We start from the raw sequence: 15,389 nt of genomic DNA, 5'->3' as shown, positions 1-15,389 counted from the left end.
TGGGGAAGCCTTGTCAAATTGCATATAATCTGATGCTAAACCAGCATTCACTCTCCACCCACCCCAATTTTGTTGGTCAGCCATGTAGACTGCTAGAGGTTAGCACAATTGTGTGAGACATGCAGGGATATGATGCACTGAATCAGCACATGTGGAATGTGACAGAAAGCCTAATTCTGACCTGTTGCTCACAGATGTGGTATATGTGGGGTATTCTATATCTCCTTGGCTTTACACAGGCTCCTGAATCTCCCTGTAAAATGTAAAGAAGAATTCCTGGCTCACAATTTCCTCAGATTATACAACTTTTGTATGTAAGCATTTTGGCTGCAATTTGTTTTCCACTTGTCAGATTTTCCATTAGTTTCAAACGGCCACCACACCACGGGATTTCACAGGTTAAGAAGATTTTTGGTTGGCTGCAATAAAAGCGAGTTTTTCATTCCTTTCCTACCCCAAACTGAAAGACTTCAGAAGCATAATATAGGCGGCTGACACATGCTCCAGTTCCCTTGAAAAATGGCTCCAATTAGATTTTTTTTTTGGTCTCTTCTTGTCTTAAAGCACAGAATCTCAGTTGAATGCAAAGTAGTATAGATTTGAGGGGAGGCCTGCTGCATTTTTATACACCCCTTTAATTAACCTTGCAGAAAGCACAGCAATAATCAATGCCTCTTTAAAGCCATATTGATATTTCCCAATAAGTCTTGCTAGGAAGTAAGCTAAATGATTGTAGCCTAGGCAGGAGCTGATCTAATGAGAGAAAGGCAAACAGAGATGTTAGCGATTTGTAATTCATTGAGTTTAATGCCCCTACCTGCCCCACACCAGCACTAACTCAACAACAGTCTTAGTCACTTAACTATTTAAAAATATGTATATATAAGTTATATATGTCTTAAGTTGAGGGATGATAATGAAGGTGGCATGGCTAGCCTTGATCTATAACAGTATGAAAAATAAACTATAACTTCTCTTTGTCTTGGGCACCAGTGTGAGGCAGTCATGGGTCTAGCCTGGCCTAGTCCACTTGTTGGGAAGCAGTACCATAATTTGTTGTGGGTAATAACTGTTAATTATCCCAATTTGTAGGACCTTCTGGTGACTGCGTTGGACATAGAGAAATTGGAGAAGCTCGAATTCAGTGGCATAAAAGGGAAATCTCTGAGCCAGCAAGTTCTGAGCATGTATGAAGAGTTCCAAGAGGCTTACAAAGTGTTTTCCGATCGTACATATGACTGCTTGGATGTGGCCAACATGGTAGGTGGTTCTGGATTCCATAATAACTCAGCTCATGTTCATGCTGAATGTTTATACCAAAAAAGGATTTTACGAGCTTAACACTGAAGAGTCTGGTATTTGAGGGAGAGTTGTTTCCAGAAACTGCTGCATCAACTGTGACATGAATTCATTGGGTTGTTGTTTGGTTCTGTTAGGAATTTGAAGATGATGTGTATGACTTCAAGGAGAAAGTGGAAGATATGGATCGGAGGCTAGGGAATGCTTTTGCCCAGGCCTTCGATGATGCAGCTAGCATAGAGCACGCATTCAAGGTTTGTATTTGTTGTACTAGGACAATGCAGTGTGTAGTGAATGTGCCCTATTTTTCTATACACAAAGCTTTTCTTTTCTTTTCTTTTCTTACAAATGCCCTGAAGAGTTGCCAGTTAATGGTATTTTATATCTTCCTACCACTTTTAAGATGTTAGTTGCATTCCATTAATCATGTGAATAGGCTTTTCAGTTGGTGACCTTCAGAGCTGTACAGCTCCATAGGTTCAAACTGCAGTTGCTGAGCATTCAGAGAGAGATTATAAAACTAAACAATTTTACTTTAATAATAATAAAAAGGAAAAATCCAACAAATAATATATGGCCATGTAAAAAGTTGCATGTATTTTCTATGTTTCCGTGTACTCTGGCTTCTGTCACGGTGTTCCGTTGCAGCAGAAGCAGTTTAGTCCTGCTGGCCACATGACCCGGAAAGCTGTCTGTGGACAAACGCCAGCTCCCTCGGCCTGAAGAGAGATGAGCGCCACAACCCTGTATTCGCCTTTGACTGGACTTAGCCATCCAGGGGTCCTTTACCTTTACCTTATCTGCATTCGCTAAGCACACAGTGCTGGCTCCTTTTTTGGTTCTCGATGCTGCTCCAAAGGATCCCTTGCAAAGGAAGGGAGAGCCACAATGATTTGGAGGCCTGAAGCCACCTTTTAGCCTGGATTTCTTAGTTCCAAGTTGTGATAAAATGATTTGTGGCCACAGTTTTATCTGGTGAAGGAAATTTACCAGATAGGTTAAAACCTCAAACAGCTAGATCTCAGAGAGCAGAAGTTGCCTCCCTCGCTTCCCCATCCTTGTTCCTCCACTATTCAAGGAAAGGCTAGTAGCATTCATTTGCTGCTTACCAGCAAGAGGTCAGAGAGTTAGGACGGACTAGTTAAAGCTGGATGAGGTGGGAGATGCAGAACATTTAGTTAGAAAGGAAAAGAACAATAAAAACATAGGGAGATGGGAGGCAGAAGCAGTCTTTGGTAATAATTGTAGTGAAGGGATGTGTTTGCTGCAAAAATAAAAATAAAAAAATGTGGGGGAAATAATGAACGAACCTATTCCTGTCTTTTGGGGATGGGAAATTCTTCATTGGAATCATTTTATCAACTGATTTCAACCATTACAATGTGTAACTGATATCAAACACGGCTTATGATTAAAACCTGTTTCATACATTCATCAGATAGATTGGTGAACTGCAGTAACTAGGTGGGTCATTGAAGAAATATGTGGGTGTTGAAAAGGGTTGCTGGTCTTGTTTGGACCCAGGGCATGTACACAAAGTCACAGATATTTCCCATTTCTTTCTGTATGGTAGCTGATAGACATATTTGGGAGTCTATTGGAACGGCCATTGATAGCAGCAGATGCCTATTCTAAATATCATCTTCTCATCACAATGTTCGACAGAGACCTGGACGATGCTAAACTGATCTACCTGAAACATATTCAGGAGGAGTTGGAACTAGGTATTTGTTAGCAACTTCAGAATGGCTTTATGCTCAGTTAACAAGATGCCTTTAGAAAGCAAGGAAGTGCACAATTATTTTAAGCAGCTTTTAAATAAAAAAGTTCATAATTCATATTGCAAATCTTTGTTTAAGTAGGATAGACTTTTTCATATGTTTAAAACAAACAAACAAACAAACAAACAAACAAACAAACAAATAAAAGCAATATCGCTGTGCAAATTACAGTGTATTAGGTCATTTTGTTACAATACCTACAAGCCTTTCCAGAACTTGAGAATGGAGAGCTTCCTGTGCCCCCTTACCTCTACAATAATAAACTTTAAAGCATGGGTCAGCAAACTAAGGTCTGCGGGCTGGATCAGGCCCAATTGCCTTCTGAATCTGGCTTGCGGACGGTCCGGGAATCGCCGCATGGATTGCCAGCACGCACGTTCTTTCTCCCTCCCTCTCCCTCACATGGCAGTGGCAGTGCCTCCTCCCTCCATCCTCCTGGCTTCTCCTCGCCCTGCCTAGAGGAGGAAGTGGGCTTGGCTTTGTTGGTGCCAGCAGCAGCGGCGCTCAAGCAGCCACCATTTTAAGCAGCCCCTCTCCTAGAGCCCTTTCACGCACCACTAATCGTCCTGCCGCCACCCCCTGCTGCTCACAAGACACAGGTAAGCAGCCACTGGGGCTTGTGGTGCTCTTGCATCATCCCCACCCCCCAAAAAATATAGTCCGGCCCCCCACAAGGTCTGAGGGACAGTGGACCGGTCCCCTGCTGAAAAAGTTTGCTGACCCCTGCTTTAAAGCCTCATTGTTGATGTGTCATTCAGTCCTGTTAGAGAAGCGGAAACAGACACCGGACCTGAGAAGGGGCCACCATATTATCTATCACAAATTCTTTTTTGGGATACTGGCCCAATTGCTCTCTGCTAGTCAACATACTTCTTCACACAGTGCGTAAATAGACAATGGAAATTCCTCCTGCAGGAGGAAGGGATGACCACCACCTTGGAGGGATTTATAAGACTATTCAACAAATTCATGGATGACAACGCCATATCAGTGGCTACTTGCCACAGTGGCTGTGCTCCACCTCCACTGCCAGAGGCAATATGCTTCTGAGTTTCTGGGAATCGCAAGCGGACAGACCATTATTGCACTCAGGTCCTACTTGAATGCTCTCCACAGGCACCTGGCTGACCAGTGTGAGAACAGGATGCTTGTCTAGATGGTTCATTGGCCTGATCTAGCAGATTCTTCTTATGTCATGTGACTGTCCACCTCTATTGAAGCTTCTGCATATGGAGTGGAAAAGAGATTGGAATTCTTATTAACCTTTTTCTCTGTACTTGAGTCCTGAGCAGAATGTGAAGGAGCTGAGCTGCTAGAGATGCTTTGTGCTGGAGACTGTTCTCTTCCAAGCCCATAGGAAGAAAAAAACAATTGTATGCAAAAACGTAGCATGTTGGGAGGCTAAAACCCTTCTTTCTAGTAGGCTTTCTTTGTGCAGAGAAGTTTCCCCTCTCCCACTCAGTGTGAGAGCGTTCAAAAATTGAGTTGCTTGCAGGCTGACCTAGTACAACCCAGGAGGGGTATTTTGCATATTTTTTGGTTGGCTGTTTTACATCAGAGAATCTCTGTTGCTGGGTCCATGCAGTACACTGGTTCATGCTTCTCACTTCAGGATGAATTTGTTTTTCTCAGGTTATCCTACAGTGCACAGGAATATGCCATTGGTTGCTGGAGGAATTCGCTGGGCCCAGGAATTAAAAGACAGGATCCAGATCCCATTTAGTAATTTCAGGCATGTCACCCACCTGTGAGTATCTTTATTTCATTTAAGCCAGGGGTGGGGAACCTCTGATCTGTGCACCTAGGCTATTTCAGCAAACTATGTCTATCTTCTGTACACCTGATGTCATACATGATGTCGGCCGTGGGGCAGGTAAAGGTGGGACTTGGACAAAAGGGGCTTTGTAGGCCCTACTAGTCACCAGTGCCTGCAAAGCCCTGTCACAAGCACCAATAATCAGCTGATGTCATTGTGATATTAGGTGATTGAAGGGTGGGCAGCCCTACCCATGTGTCAAACTTGGCCTGTTGGGGGGTAAGAAGATAAGGATTTGGCCAGTCGGTAGTTCTCTACCACTGATATAAGCATTTTATTTTTTTCATTGGTTCCTGTGAATCAGTGGGCTGCCTTGTTTTCTGTATTACAGAGATGTTGGGGCTTAAAGGAAAATTGAGAAGGTTGTCTCCATGGCCTTAACGTCACAAGCTAAGCTTGAAAATTGTTTCTTGGCTTGTCCTAATTTTATGTTTTGACATCAGTAATCCTAGTAAGGCTGTGTAAGATGCAAGCAGGCTTTTCATAGACAATGGGTTGTTGAGAGAGTCAAAAGTCTGAGGAAGACATTGCACAGTGGTTTCTAGGGATGAACTGGGATATCTTTAGCTTTCACAAGGCAGGCAAAGCGGTAACTTGCAGAGCTTTTGCATTTAGATAAAACCTTACATAATTCCTAAAGGACAATCTAATCTTGCTAAGCAGAACTAGGTCTAGGATACCACGGACAGAGTGTAAAGAATAGATGCCCAGTGCAGAGTCAGAGGTCACAGTAGGAAGAATCATGCAGTACCACTGTTTTGCAAAGAGTCCACTGGTAAAAATTCAGGTGATAAAGCAGGCAGGATAGAAGGAAGAATAAATAGAATAAAAGATGTGTGTGTGTGTGTTTGTATTTGTATGCTTATATCCTGCCTAAGGAATTAAGTGCAGCATATTTTGAATTTCCAGATACTATCATTCAAATACTGGTGGTTAGGTCCAGTCCTGACCTGTCTATAAGCCTCTTTAGATTAGTCTGTGGTCTGCTCTGGTTGGTGAATGGAACCAGAATGGAAGAGGCAGAAACAAGAAGCTGACATGAGATGAAATGTTACAACTAGTCCTGGAGCCAAAGTGAGCAGAGTTCACCCTGCCAGTGGAAGGACTTGTACTTGCTCAATGGAGAGTTTGCCCCCCTCTCTTCCCCCATGTGTGACCCCTGAAACTGGCCCCGAAGGTGTTGGGAGCACCCCCACAATAGCATAGGGGAGAGGGGGGATTGTTCCCTCTGGCAAGCTGAAATACTTGCACAGACAGAACAATTGCCTTCATAGAATATTGACTTCTGTCCAAGATGCTTAGATGAGGTAACAGTGAGAACAGAATTTTATATGCTTTGAAATAGCTGGTTGGCTGATTGTGAGAAAACTATTTTCTATTTACGGCATTTCCTTGTACTTTCTCTTCTCTTCTTCCCGTATGGGAGGATCAGCCTATTTCAGCTAGCATACAGTACGTCTACACCTGTGTTCATGTCCTGTGATGTTTGGCATCTAAGTATACATACACACACCTGATCACTTATAGCTTCAGGTCAATTTCAATTGTTAATTGCTTAGGGAGCCAGTTTTTGGTGAAATATGGCTCCAAACAAACATGGTCTTTAAAACCAGACAATGAATGAAAATGAGGACTGCTATTCAGGTCTCTGTGAATTACAGAGAAAGGAGGCTGTGCTTTGAGAAACAGGAGAAAAATTGAGAGGTCAGACAGAAAAAATATTTGACAGGAAAGGTATATGTATATAATTTGGCATTTCAGGGCTTTCAGACTAAAATGCGATATGCACTTTTTAAAAAGCTACTTAAAAACAAGAAAAAGTAATATTGACATGTATATAATGGCTATTACACCACATAGTCTTAATATTTATTTTGATGTTTCTTTTTGGCAGTTGCCTGGACTCTGCTGAAGGCAAAAGAATGGTGCAGAAGTATGAAGATCTGATGGAGATGCTAGAAAAGTAAGTCTGTTTGTTTAGGACATGATTTGAGATAATATTAGTCATTATTAAGGCATGCTTTATAGCAGGGGTCAGCAAACTTTTTCAGCAGGGGGCTGGCCCACTGTCCCTCATACCTTGTGGGGGGCCGGACTATATTTTTTGGGGAAAAGAAGAACGAATTCCTATGCCCCACAAATAACCCAGAGATGCATTTTAAATAAAAGGACACATTCTGCTCATGTAAATACACCAGGCAGGCCCCACAAATAACCCAGAGATGCATTTTAAATAAAAGGACACATTCTACTCATGTAAATACACCAGGCAGGCCCCACAAATAACCCAGAGATGTATTTTAAATAAAAGGACACATTCTACTCATGTAAAAACACACTGATTCCCGGACCGTCTGCAGGCTGGATTTAGAAGGCAATCCATCCCCCGGGCCTTAGTTTGCCTACCCATGCTTTATAGCTTTGATGGATTCAGGCAATGCATAGCTAATAGTTGCCTTTTATATTAATTTAGTTTAAATTTGTTCCTCTCCCTTGGTTGTGCTGGAGGAGTTTCATATTTTGGAATTACTTTATGTGCAAGTTGATGTTAGCACAGTAATAAAATTCTGAAGCCTTGTTCTTTCTTGGAGGCTAGGGAGAGCTGTGGCAGTGTGCCTTTTCCCAAAATGCTGCCTACTTGATTGCACAAATGGATGAAACACTGCAATTTGATCTTCCTTTATCTAGTTATCAAAGCTCCCACATTTGAGTTCTGTTTACTGTACAGTTAGTGCTGAGCCATTCCATTATATACCTGCACATTTATGCATCTTGGGTGCACATAGGAGCTGCACTAACTCAGGACTGGACATATCTAAGACTGGACATATTTACTTAAGTAAAGGAAGTTAGTTTCAAATACCTTAAAATCCACAGCTTAGCTGTATAGCGTTTGTGCGTGTGCCTGTGATTCTGAGTTCTAGGAGTTGGGAAGTTCATAAGTTTGGGATGGGGGTTGCATTGCCTCTGAAGAAACAGCTGCATAGTTCAGGCATACGGCTAGATCCAGCTTTGTCACTGGATGCTCAGGTGAACTCCGTGGCGAACTCTGACTATGCCCATTCCTGGACAGGGATAGTTTGGCCATTGCAATTAAGGCATTGGTAATCTCAGGATTGGACTACAGTAATGTATTGTGTATGTGGTTTCCCTTGGGACTGGTGCAGAAGGTTGTTGAGTACAGCACACATCTATACTTTCGCCTAGGGAACTGCACTGGCTACTGATCGCCTACCAGGCCATGTTCAGTGCCTTCTTGTTAACACATAAGACCCTGAACAAGATTACCTGAAAGGCCGCCTCCCCTTTTATAGATTCTTCAGGGTTGGAGATGTTATTTTAGCCGTCTCCTGAAGGATAAGGGACACGACTGCAGGAACTCACATCTTGTGCTGCTTTTGGCACCTGCAGTTTCCTTTCCACAGCTTTGCTTGCAGCATAGCTAGGAAATCTGTTCCAGCAAAAAGGGTTCAGACAGCCACCTAACAGTTTACAGAGCCTGACATGGTGGTTGTGGTTTTATGGCAGATACCAAGAGAAGCTTTATAAGGAGTGGTTCCAAACTGTGTCTGAAAAATCGCAATATAACCTCACTCGACCGATCATCCGAAGGCATTCGGAAAGTAAGCTGATTGCTGTAAATTTTGACCCTCAGGTAAGATGTGAGAGCGTTTTATTACTAACTTACTTCCTTCTTCATTTATAACCTGTGCTTATATAAAATGGGCAAAAAGCATCCATAAAAACATGATTGAAAACTATGGTAAAACATCAATAAAAATGGATTGGTTAAAATGAGAAAAAAAAAATATTTCAAAGGCCTATCTAAACAATAGTTTTCAAAAGACAGCTGAAAGAAGGCAGGGACAATCTGCTTATCTTCTGCTGGAAGGAAATACCACATGGCAGGGCCTGCCTCACAAAAGGCTTGATCCCTGGTGGAGACCAACCAAACCTCAGGGGCACCTGGAACCACAAATGCCCTGTCAGAGAATCTCAGTGATCAAGGTAGAGCGTAAGGCAGGCATAGGCAAACTCGGCCCTCCAGATGTTTTGGGACTACAACTCCCATCATCCCTAGCTAACAGGACCAGTGGTCAGGGATGATGGGAATTGTAGTCCCCAAAACATTTGGAGGGCCGAGTTTGCCTATGCCTGGCATAAGGAGTCAGGTAGCCCAAGTTGTTTAAGGCTTGTGAATCAACAAAGAAAGGGGGAGGGAATTAATAGTAAAATACTAAAATATTTTAAGTATTGAAATGGAATTAGGAAAAGTATTTTATACTGAGCAGCAAGTAAGGGAGGGAAGAGAAACATCATGGAAGGGGGGGGCGGGAAGTCAACTTTTAAACTTGAATTAATTTTATATTCATTTGTTTGATTTTTTTGAAAAGCAGTAAAATTTAATTGGCAAAACAACAAGAAGAACAGGTACCTTGAACCTGGAATTGGCAGCTAGTGCATCTCTCTCAGCAGCGGAATAATGTGTTGCCTGTATTCTGCTTCTGTGAGCTGTCTGGCCATGCCATTCTGCAGTAGTTGAAGCTTCCAGACCAGATACAAGGTCAACCCCACCTAAAGTGTTTACAGTAAATAAGCCTTCGGGTTACCAGTGTGTGGACCACTGTGGTCAGGTTGTCATGGTCTAGGAATGATTGTAGCTGGGGCCAGAGGCAGAACTAGCTGCTCCAGCACCCGGAGCGGCGCACATGCTGTGCACCCTGGGGCAGGGCGAGCATCTCCTGTGCACCCTGGGGCAGGGCAGCATGGTGATGTCACCCCCCTTCAGGGATGACACCCGGGGCATACTGCACCCCCCACATCCCCTTCCTCCACCAGTGGCTGGTGTACTAGCTGGAGCTGGTAAAAACACACACACACACTTTGCCACAAAGGTCACTTGGGCCTCTAGTGAGAGAAATGAGCCAAGGAGTACCCTTGAAAATGTATCTGTTCCTTCTGACAGCAGGGCCACCCGATCCAGGACATGCAGTTGACCTATCTTCCAGTCACAGTTAACCACCCACCCACAAGGCCTCCATCTTTCCAGGATTCAAGCTCAGTTTACTGACTCTCATCCAGTCCACCACCAAGTCCAGGACTTGCACGGTCTCTCCTTTAATCAGATGCAATGGAGAAATAGAGCTGGATATCATCAGTATACTGATGACAGTTTACTGCAAAACTTCAGCTGACTGCTCCCTTCGTCTTCGTTATAGATGCTGGGTAGCATTTGGGACAAAAAGTGCCTTGTGGCTCCCTGTAGTGAAAACAGCCAGGGTCCAAAGAGCACACTCCCATTGCTACTTTCTGGACATGATCCCTCAAGTAGGAACAGAGTCACTACCACACAGTGGCACTGATACCCATTCCACTTAGTAAGTCCAGAAGGTTATTGAACGGTACTGGAAACCATTGAGAGATCGAACAGAAGGAGCATAGTTGCACCCTCACTTATCCTCCATAAATTTATCTAGAAGAGCATAACCTTCCTTCATGCCCTAGTAACTAAGATATCCCGGTTTTACTCTCACGCTGGTGTATGGTGTAAAAGGAACAGACTGCCTTTAAGAGCTGCCCCAAGATCGTCTCTAATCAACATCAGTTTTCTAGCAGGAACTTTTCTTTCCTCCAGTTTTGAGATTAGATCAATTCTAGGCAAGGAAACAGTGCTATAAAGAAGAAGAAATAGGACTCTTTAAAAAAGTAATCCAAAGGTTTGTGTGAATATGTTTTGCAGCTGGTGTCAGTTTTGCGAGAAGTGAGTTACCTTGGGCCAAGCCAGACTGGGAAGATACCAGAGGCAGCAGCAGAAATCTTTTCTTCCAAGGAGTCCTTCCGGAAGCTGGTAGCCAACCTAGACTTGATGGTCACCTGGTACAATAAAATCCTGCTCACAGTTCTGGAGGTGGAATACCCCCTTGTACAGGACCAGCTGCAGGAGATTGATAGTCAGTTGAGAGAGGCAGAAGAAACATTGAACTGGAAAACAGAAGGTAAGAAGTACCTCTGTAATAGGCTCCGTGGAACCTGGCAGAGATGAAGGTGTACAGAAAAGCAAATAAATAAAATAATTTGAGGCCCAGATTTCTTTTTCTTCATCTAGGCCAGTGGTTCTCAACCTGTGGGTCCCCAGATGTTGTTGTACTACAACTCCCTTCATCCCTGAGCTCTGGCCTTGCTAGCTAGGGGTGATGGGAGTTGTAGTTCAACATCTGGGGACCTATAGGTTGAGAAAGGCTGATCTAGGCCATCTCTTGGCCCAAAGTCCTACTGGTTCACTCTGGTTTGAATGCTGTAAATTGCAGTCTTCTTCCTATAGATGTACTCATGGTATTCTCTATGGCAATTCAGTAACCAATACACTTTTAAAATTATCTGGTTTGTTTCTGGGTTGTCAATTGAATGTTTGTTGACTTTTTTTCCATTGGTGTTGAAAGGGCTTTGGGAACATGTTTCACGACTAGTTGACTGTGTGCGAGATCTTGAGCAAAGAATCCAGAAAACCAAGGACAACATTGAGGAAATTCAGAATATAATGAAGACTTGGGTCTTTCCAGTTTTTGAAAGAAAAGATGGGAAGAAAGAATCTCTGTTGTACTTAGATGGTCGACATGAACGACTTGACAAACACTATCGACTCATCACAGATTCGGGACATAAGATCCATTTACTAATCAAGGTTGAGTTGTTGTTTTTTTTGACATAAATTATAATGGGGATTCTCCCAGGAAATGCTATCTGTAATTATTTATTTTCCATCAGAATTGGTCATAAATTGCTATTGTCTAAGGGACTGTCTGGTTTTCCCTAGGGGCATGAATAAGTTAGGCTGTTAAATTGCTATCACCCTGCTGTACATTGACATTTGCATTTAGCATATTGCTCAGCTTACACAGGCAGCGACTGTTTTAGGCATGCCCGATATGTGCAGCTATGTTGAATTCCTCACCAGATGTTGCAAGTAGTGTATTCCAGCAGGCTGTTGGCACTAGAACTGGTATATTCTCCAAGTATTTATAAATGCTAATAACCTTTTGAACTATGAAGTCTGTGTAGCCTTAGTAAGCTGCACATAGGCTGAGAATATCAGAACGATGTAAGACAACAGGAGAAATACAAGTAACTGGTTATTATGGGACTGTCTGACCTTTTGTTAATGCTGAAATGTTGAGATCACCTTCATTTGATTGTGGCTTCTATATATTTAGGAAAACTTGAGACTATTTGCAGCAGATCCAACTTCTGATATTTGGAAAGCTTATTTGGAGCATGTGGATGAGATTGTCCTTGATGGATTCTTTAATGTCATTGAATGTTCACTGAAGTACCTTTTGGAAAACACAGGTGAACTTGTCCTTGCTCATGCAAGCTACTTATCAATTGATCTAGGGTAGCAGGGTGGTTCTGTTGCTATTGGGATTATGTGGGAGTAGCAGAAGTAGGGTGTGTGTGTGTGTGTGTGTGTGAGAGAGAGAGAGAGAGAGAGAGAGAGAGAGAGATTGGACACAATATACAATCACTGAAAGCAGGTAAGATATTTGTCCTGGAAAAGCTGCTGACCTTCCTCTGCATCTTGATTTATTTACTGTTGCATTTTAAGGATGTTGTATTCTCACCCTGGGATCTTTTGCTAGAAATGCCACAAATGAATTAATTTACTTTGCTGATGGCAAAAATAATGCATTCAAATCAAAAAGTGTGTTTCTGTCATTGCTATTATGGTGGTGCCTGTCTGTTTCTCTATATTCATTAGTAATTTCCATTGGGGAGGTTGGTAAGAACTGTCTGAAACTTAGTCCACCTTCTTATGCTGTCTTCCAGATTCCAAGGCAGGCCTTGCTCCTCTCTTCAAAGTGCAGCTGGATTTGTCTGTTCCAGAGATGATATTCCGCCCTTCTTTGGATGCTGGTGCCTCTGATGGTTTTTATGATTTGGTTGAGGCTCTTGTCAATGATATATATCGAGTGTCTTCCCTGGTTCCCAGGCTTGCAGACCACAGCACTTTCTCCCATTATCAGGTCTTTAACCTTGGCCAGCTGTTGTCCTTTTTTGCATCTGGGTGATTGTTTACAGTTTAATAACCCACCTTTGTACTTCTTTTCTCTTCAGGATGACATGGAGGAGATATCTGAACTTGCTGACATGCGCCACATCCTAATGGATCGTATCCGGAAGATGATGTCAACTTGTTGTGACTACCGCAGCTCTTTTGACCACTACTCATATCTCTATGTGGATGACAGGAAAGAATTCATGCGCCAGTTCCTGTTGTACAGCCATGTCCTCACTGCAGAGGAGATAGAGGCCCATGCTGAGGATGGCGTCCCAGAGAGCCCCCCTACACTGCAGCAGTTCAAAGAGCAGATAGACTCTTACGAGAAGGTCTATGAGGAAGTGAGATGCCTGGAGCCAGTCATTGTATTTGACAGCTGGATGAAAGTTGATGCCCGCCCCTTCAAGGTGTCCCTTCTGAAGATAATTAAGAAGTGGAGCTTTATGTTCAAGCAGCACCTCATTGATCATGTGACTCACAGGTATTATTGTTTCGCTGTTGCACCACTTACCGTATTTTTCGCTCCATAAGGCACACCTGACCATAAGGCGCACCTAGTTTTGAGAGGGGGAATTCAAGGGGGAAAAATTATTTAAAGGGAGCGCTGAGCAGAGCTTGTGGGGCTGGCGGGGGGAGCCCGGGTTCCCCCCCCCCCCAGCCCCAGGGACCACACATTCACTCCATAAAACGCACAGACATTTCCCCTTAGTTTTTAAGAGGAAAACAGTGCACCTTAATGGAGCGAAAAATACGGTAAATAGTCTTTAGGATTTGTGTGATTCCTGTTTAAGGATAGAAGAAAGGCCACACAACAGTGAAGTTATTAAAGTTAGCCATCTAAGCCCCATTTTAAAAATTGTGGAATTGTGATCCCCTTTGACTCTTACTTTGCTTCTTCCTGTTATTTGCTTTAGGGGTGGGAGCTGGAAACCTGAGGCCTTCTAGGTGTTGCTGCACTACAATTTCCACCATCCTTGACCCGTTGGCCTTGTTGGCTGTAGCCGTTGGAAGTTGGAGTCCAGCATTATTTGGAGGGTCACAGGTTCCGCACTCCTGCTTTTAAGTGGTAGGGCTGCTTAATAGTCACAATCCTCAACATGTTTTCAATGTATGTTCTCTTTCACTGCCTTCCTTTAGTTTGGCTGACCTTGAAGAGTTCGTAAAAGTTGCCGAGATTGGTTTGAGCAAAACAGTGGAGAGTGGAGATTATGAGGGCTTGGTGGAAGTTATGGGCCACCTATTGGCTATTAAAGATAGACAGATGAGCACTGATGAGATGTTTGAGCCCTTGAAACAAACAATTGAATTGCTGAAGATCTATGAGCAAGAATTGCCAGGGGAAGTCTATAAGCAGCTGGAGGTAGGTGGAAACATGCTGCTAATATGCAAATGCATGGACAGATTAAAAACTGAACTACATTCATCTGTGAACAGAGTTATCCTCAGAATGCATGCTCTTTAGGTATGCAGCACATGTAGGAAAATTGCTCTGATAGATGGAGGATGCAAGAAACTGTTGGGAGGGCTAGTCTAATTCCATAATGTAAAGTTTCATATTTTCATTTACATGACCCAAGCAAATTTTCAGGGAAGACTCAATCTTACAGCGCTGGGGGAACTATAAAGAGGTGGAACTGATCAGCATCTGGTTAGGAAGTAACCAACTCTCTGAGCTTTTTTCTGCAGGAAGAATGGACTAGAAATACAGTGTATGTGGGGATGCGGGTGGTGCTGTGATCTAAACCACAGAGCCCAGGGCTTGCCAATCAGAAGGTCGGCGGTACGAATCCCCACAATGGGGTGAGCTCCTGTTGTTCGGTCCCAGCTCCTGCCAACCTAGCAGTTCAAAAGCACGTCAAAGTGCAAGTAGATAAATACGTACCCCTCTGGTGGGAAGGTAAACAGCGTTTCTGTGCGCTGCTCAGGTTTTGCCAGAAGCTGCTTAGTCATGCAGGCCACATGACCCAGAAGCTGTCTGCAGACAAACACCGCCTCCCTCAGCTAGTAAAGCGAGATGAGCGCCACAACCCCAGAGTCATCCGCGACTGGACTTAACGGCCAGGGGTCCCTTTACCTCCCTTTACCTTACAGTGTATGCAATGTTGTGCAAACAACCTTCCCCTCCTCCCATGCCCTCCCAATCTGTTCCAGAGGATTCCCCAACCCTCCAAAGAATATTTGCAGAGCACACAGGGAGAGAAGGAAGGGAAGTTTTGTTGCATAGGTAGAAGTCCCTTTCACTTGTGCATGAACACTGTTGAATACAATCCATAATCTACTATTTTGGGGGGAAATGTTTTGTCTGTTTGTACATTTGTTTTCTATAATTTGGCTGTCTCCCAAGATACTGTTGCAAAACCTGACACAAGAGTACTTGAAATGGGGAGTGGGTGGCGGGTTCTTGATGTTTGGATGCTTGGCGCCATTTAGAATCGAG

The 15,389-nt window shown here is 43.4% G+C and overlaps 1 protein-coding gene across 1 annotated transcript in view; it reads left to right on the top strand.

The window, feature by feature from the left end:
- Window positions 1–15,389, top strand: part of DNAH9 (dynein axonemal heavy chain 9) — a gene marked incomplete at its 5' end in the record, with an annotated part of 180,545 nt that overhangs the window by 8,614 nt on the left and 156,542 nt on the right. The window contains 12 exons of the mRNA XM_081894902.1: window positions 1,093–1,260; window positions 1,437–1,553; window positions 2,873–3,023; window positions 4,713–4,827; window positions 6,791–6,859; window positions 8,425–8,551; window positions 10,637–10,892; window positions 11,337–11,578; window positions 12,108–12,243; window positions 12,721–12,917; window positions 13,009–13,433; window positions 14,090–14,312. Coding sequence (XP_081751028.1) covers window positions 1,093–1,260; window positions 1,437–1,553; window positions 2,873–3,023; window positions 4,713–4,827; window positions 6,791–6,859; window positions 8,425–8,551; window positions 10,637–10,892; window positions 11,337–11,578; window positions 12,108–12,243; window positions 12,721–12,917; window positions 13,009–13,433; window positions 14,090–14,312 — 2,226 coding nt within the window. The remainder of the gene's footprint in view (window positions 1–1,092; window positions 1,261–1,436; window positions 1,554–2,872; window positions 3,024–4,712; window positions 4,828–6,790; window positions 6,860–8,424; window positions 8,552–10,636; window positions 10,893–11,336; window positions 11,579–12,107; window positions 12,244–12,720; window positions 12,918–13,008; window positions 13,434–14,089; window positions 14,313–15,389) is intronic.

This window comes from Podarcis melisellensis, assembly GCF_964234715.1.
Source record: "Podarcis melisellensis genome assembly, chromosome: 2".
NCBI lineage: Eukaryota > Metazoa > Chordata > Lepidosauria > Squamata > Lacertidae > Podarcis > Podarcis melisellensis.
This window is presented reverse-complemented; position numbering and strand designations above follow the sequence as displayed.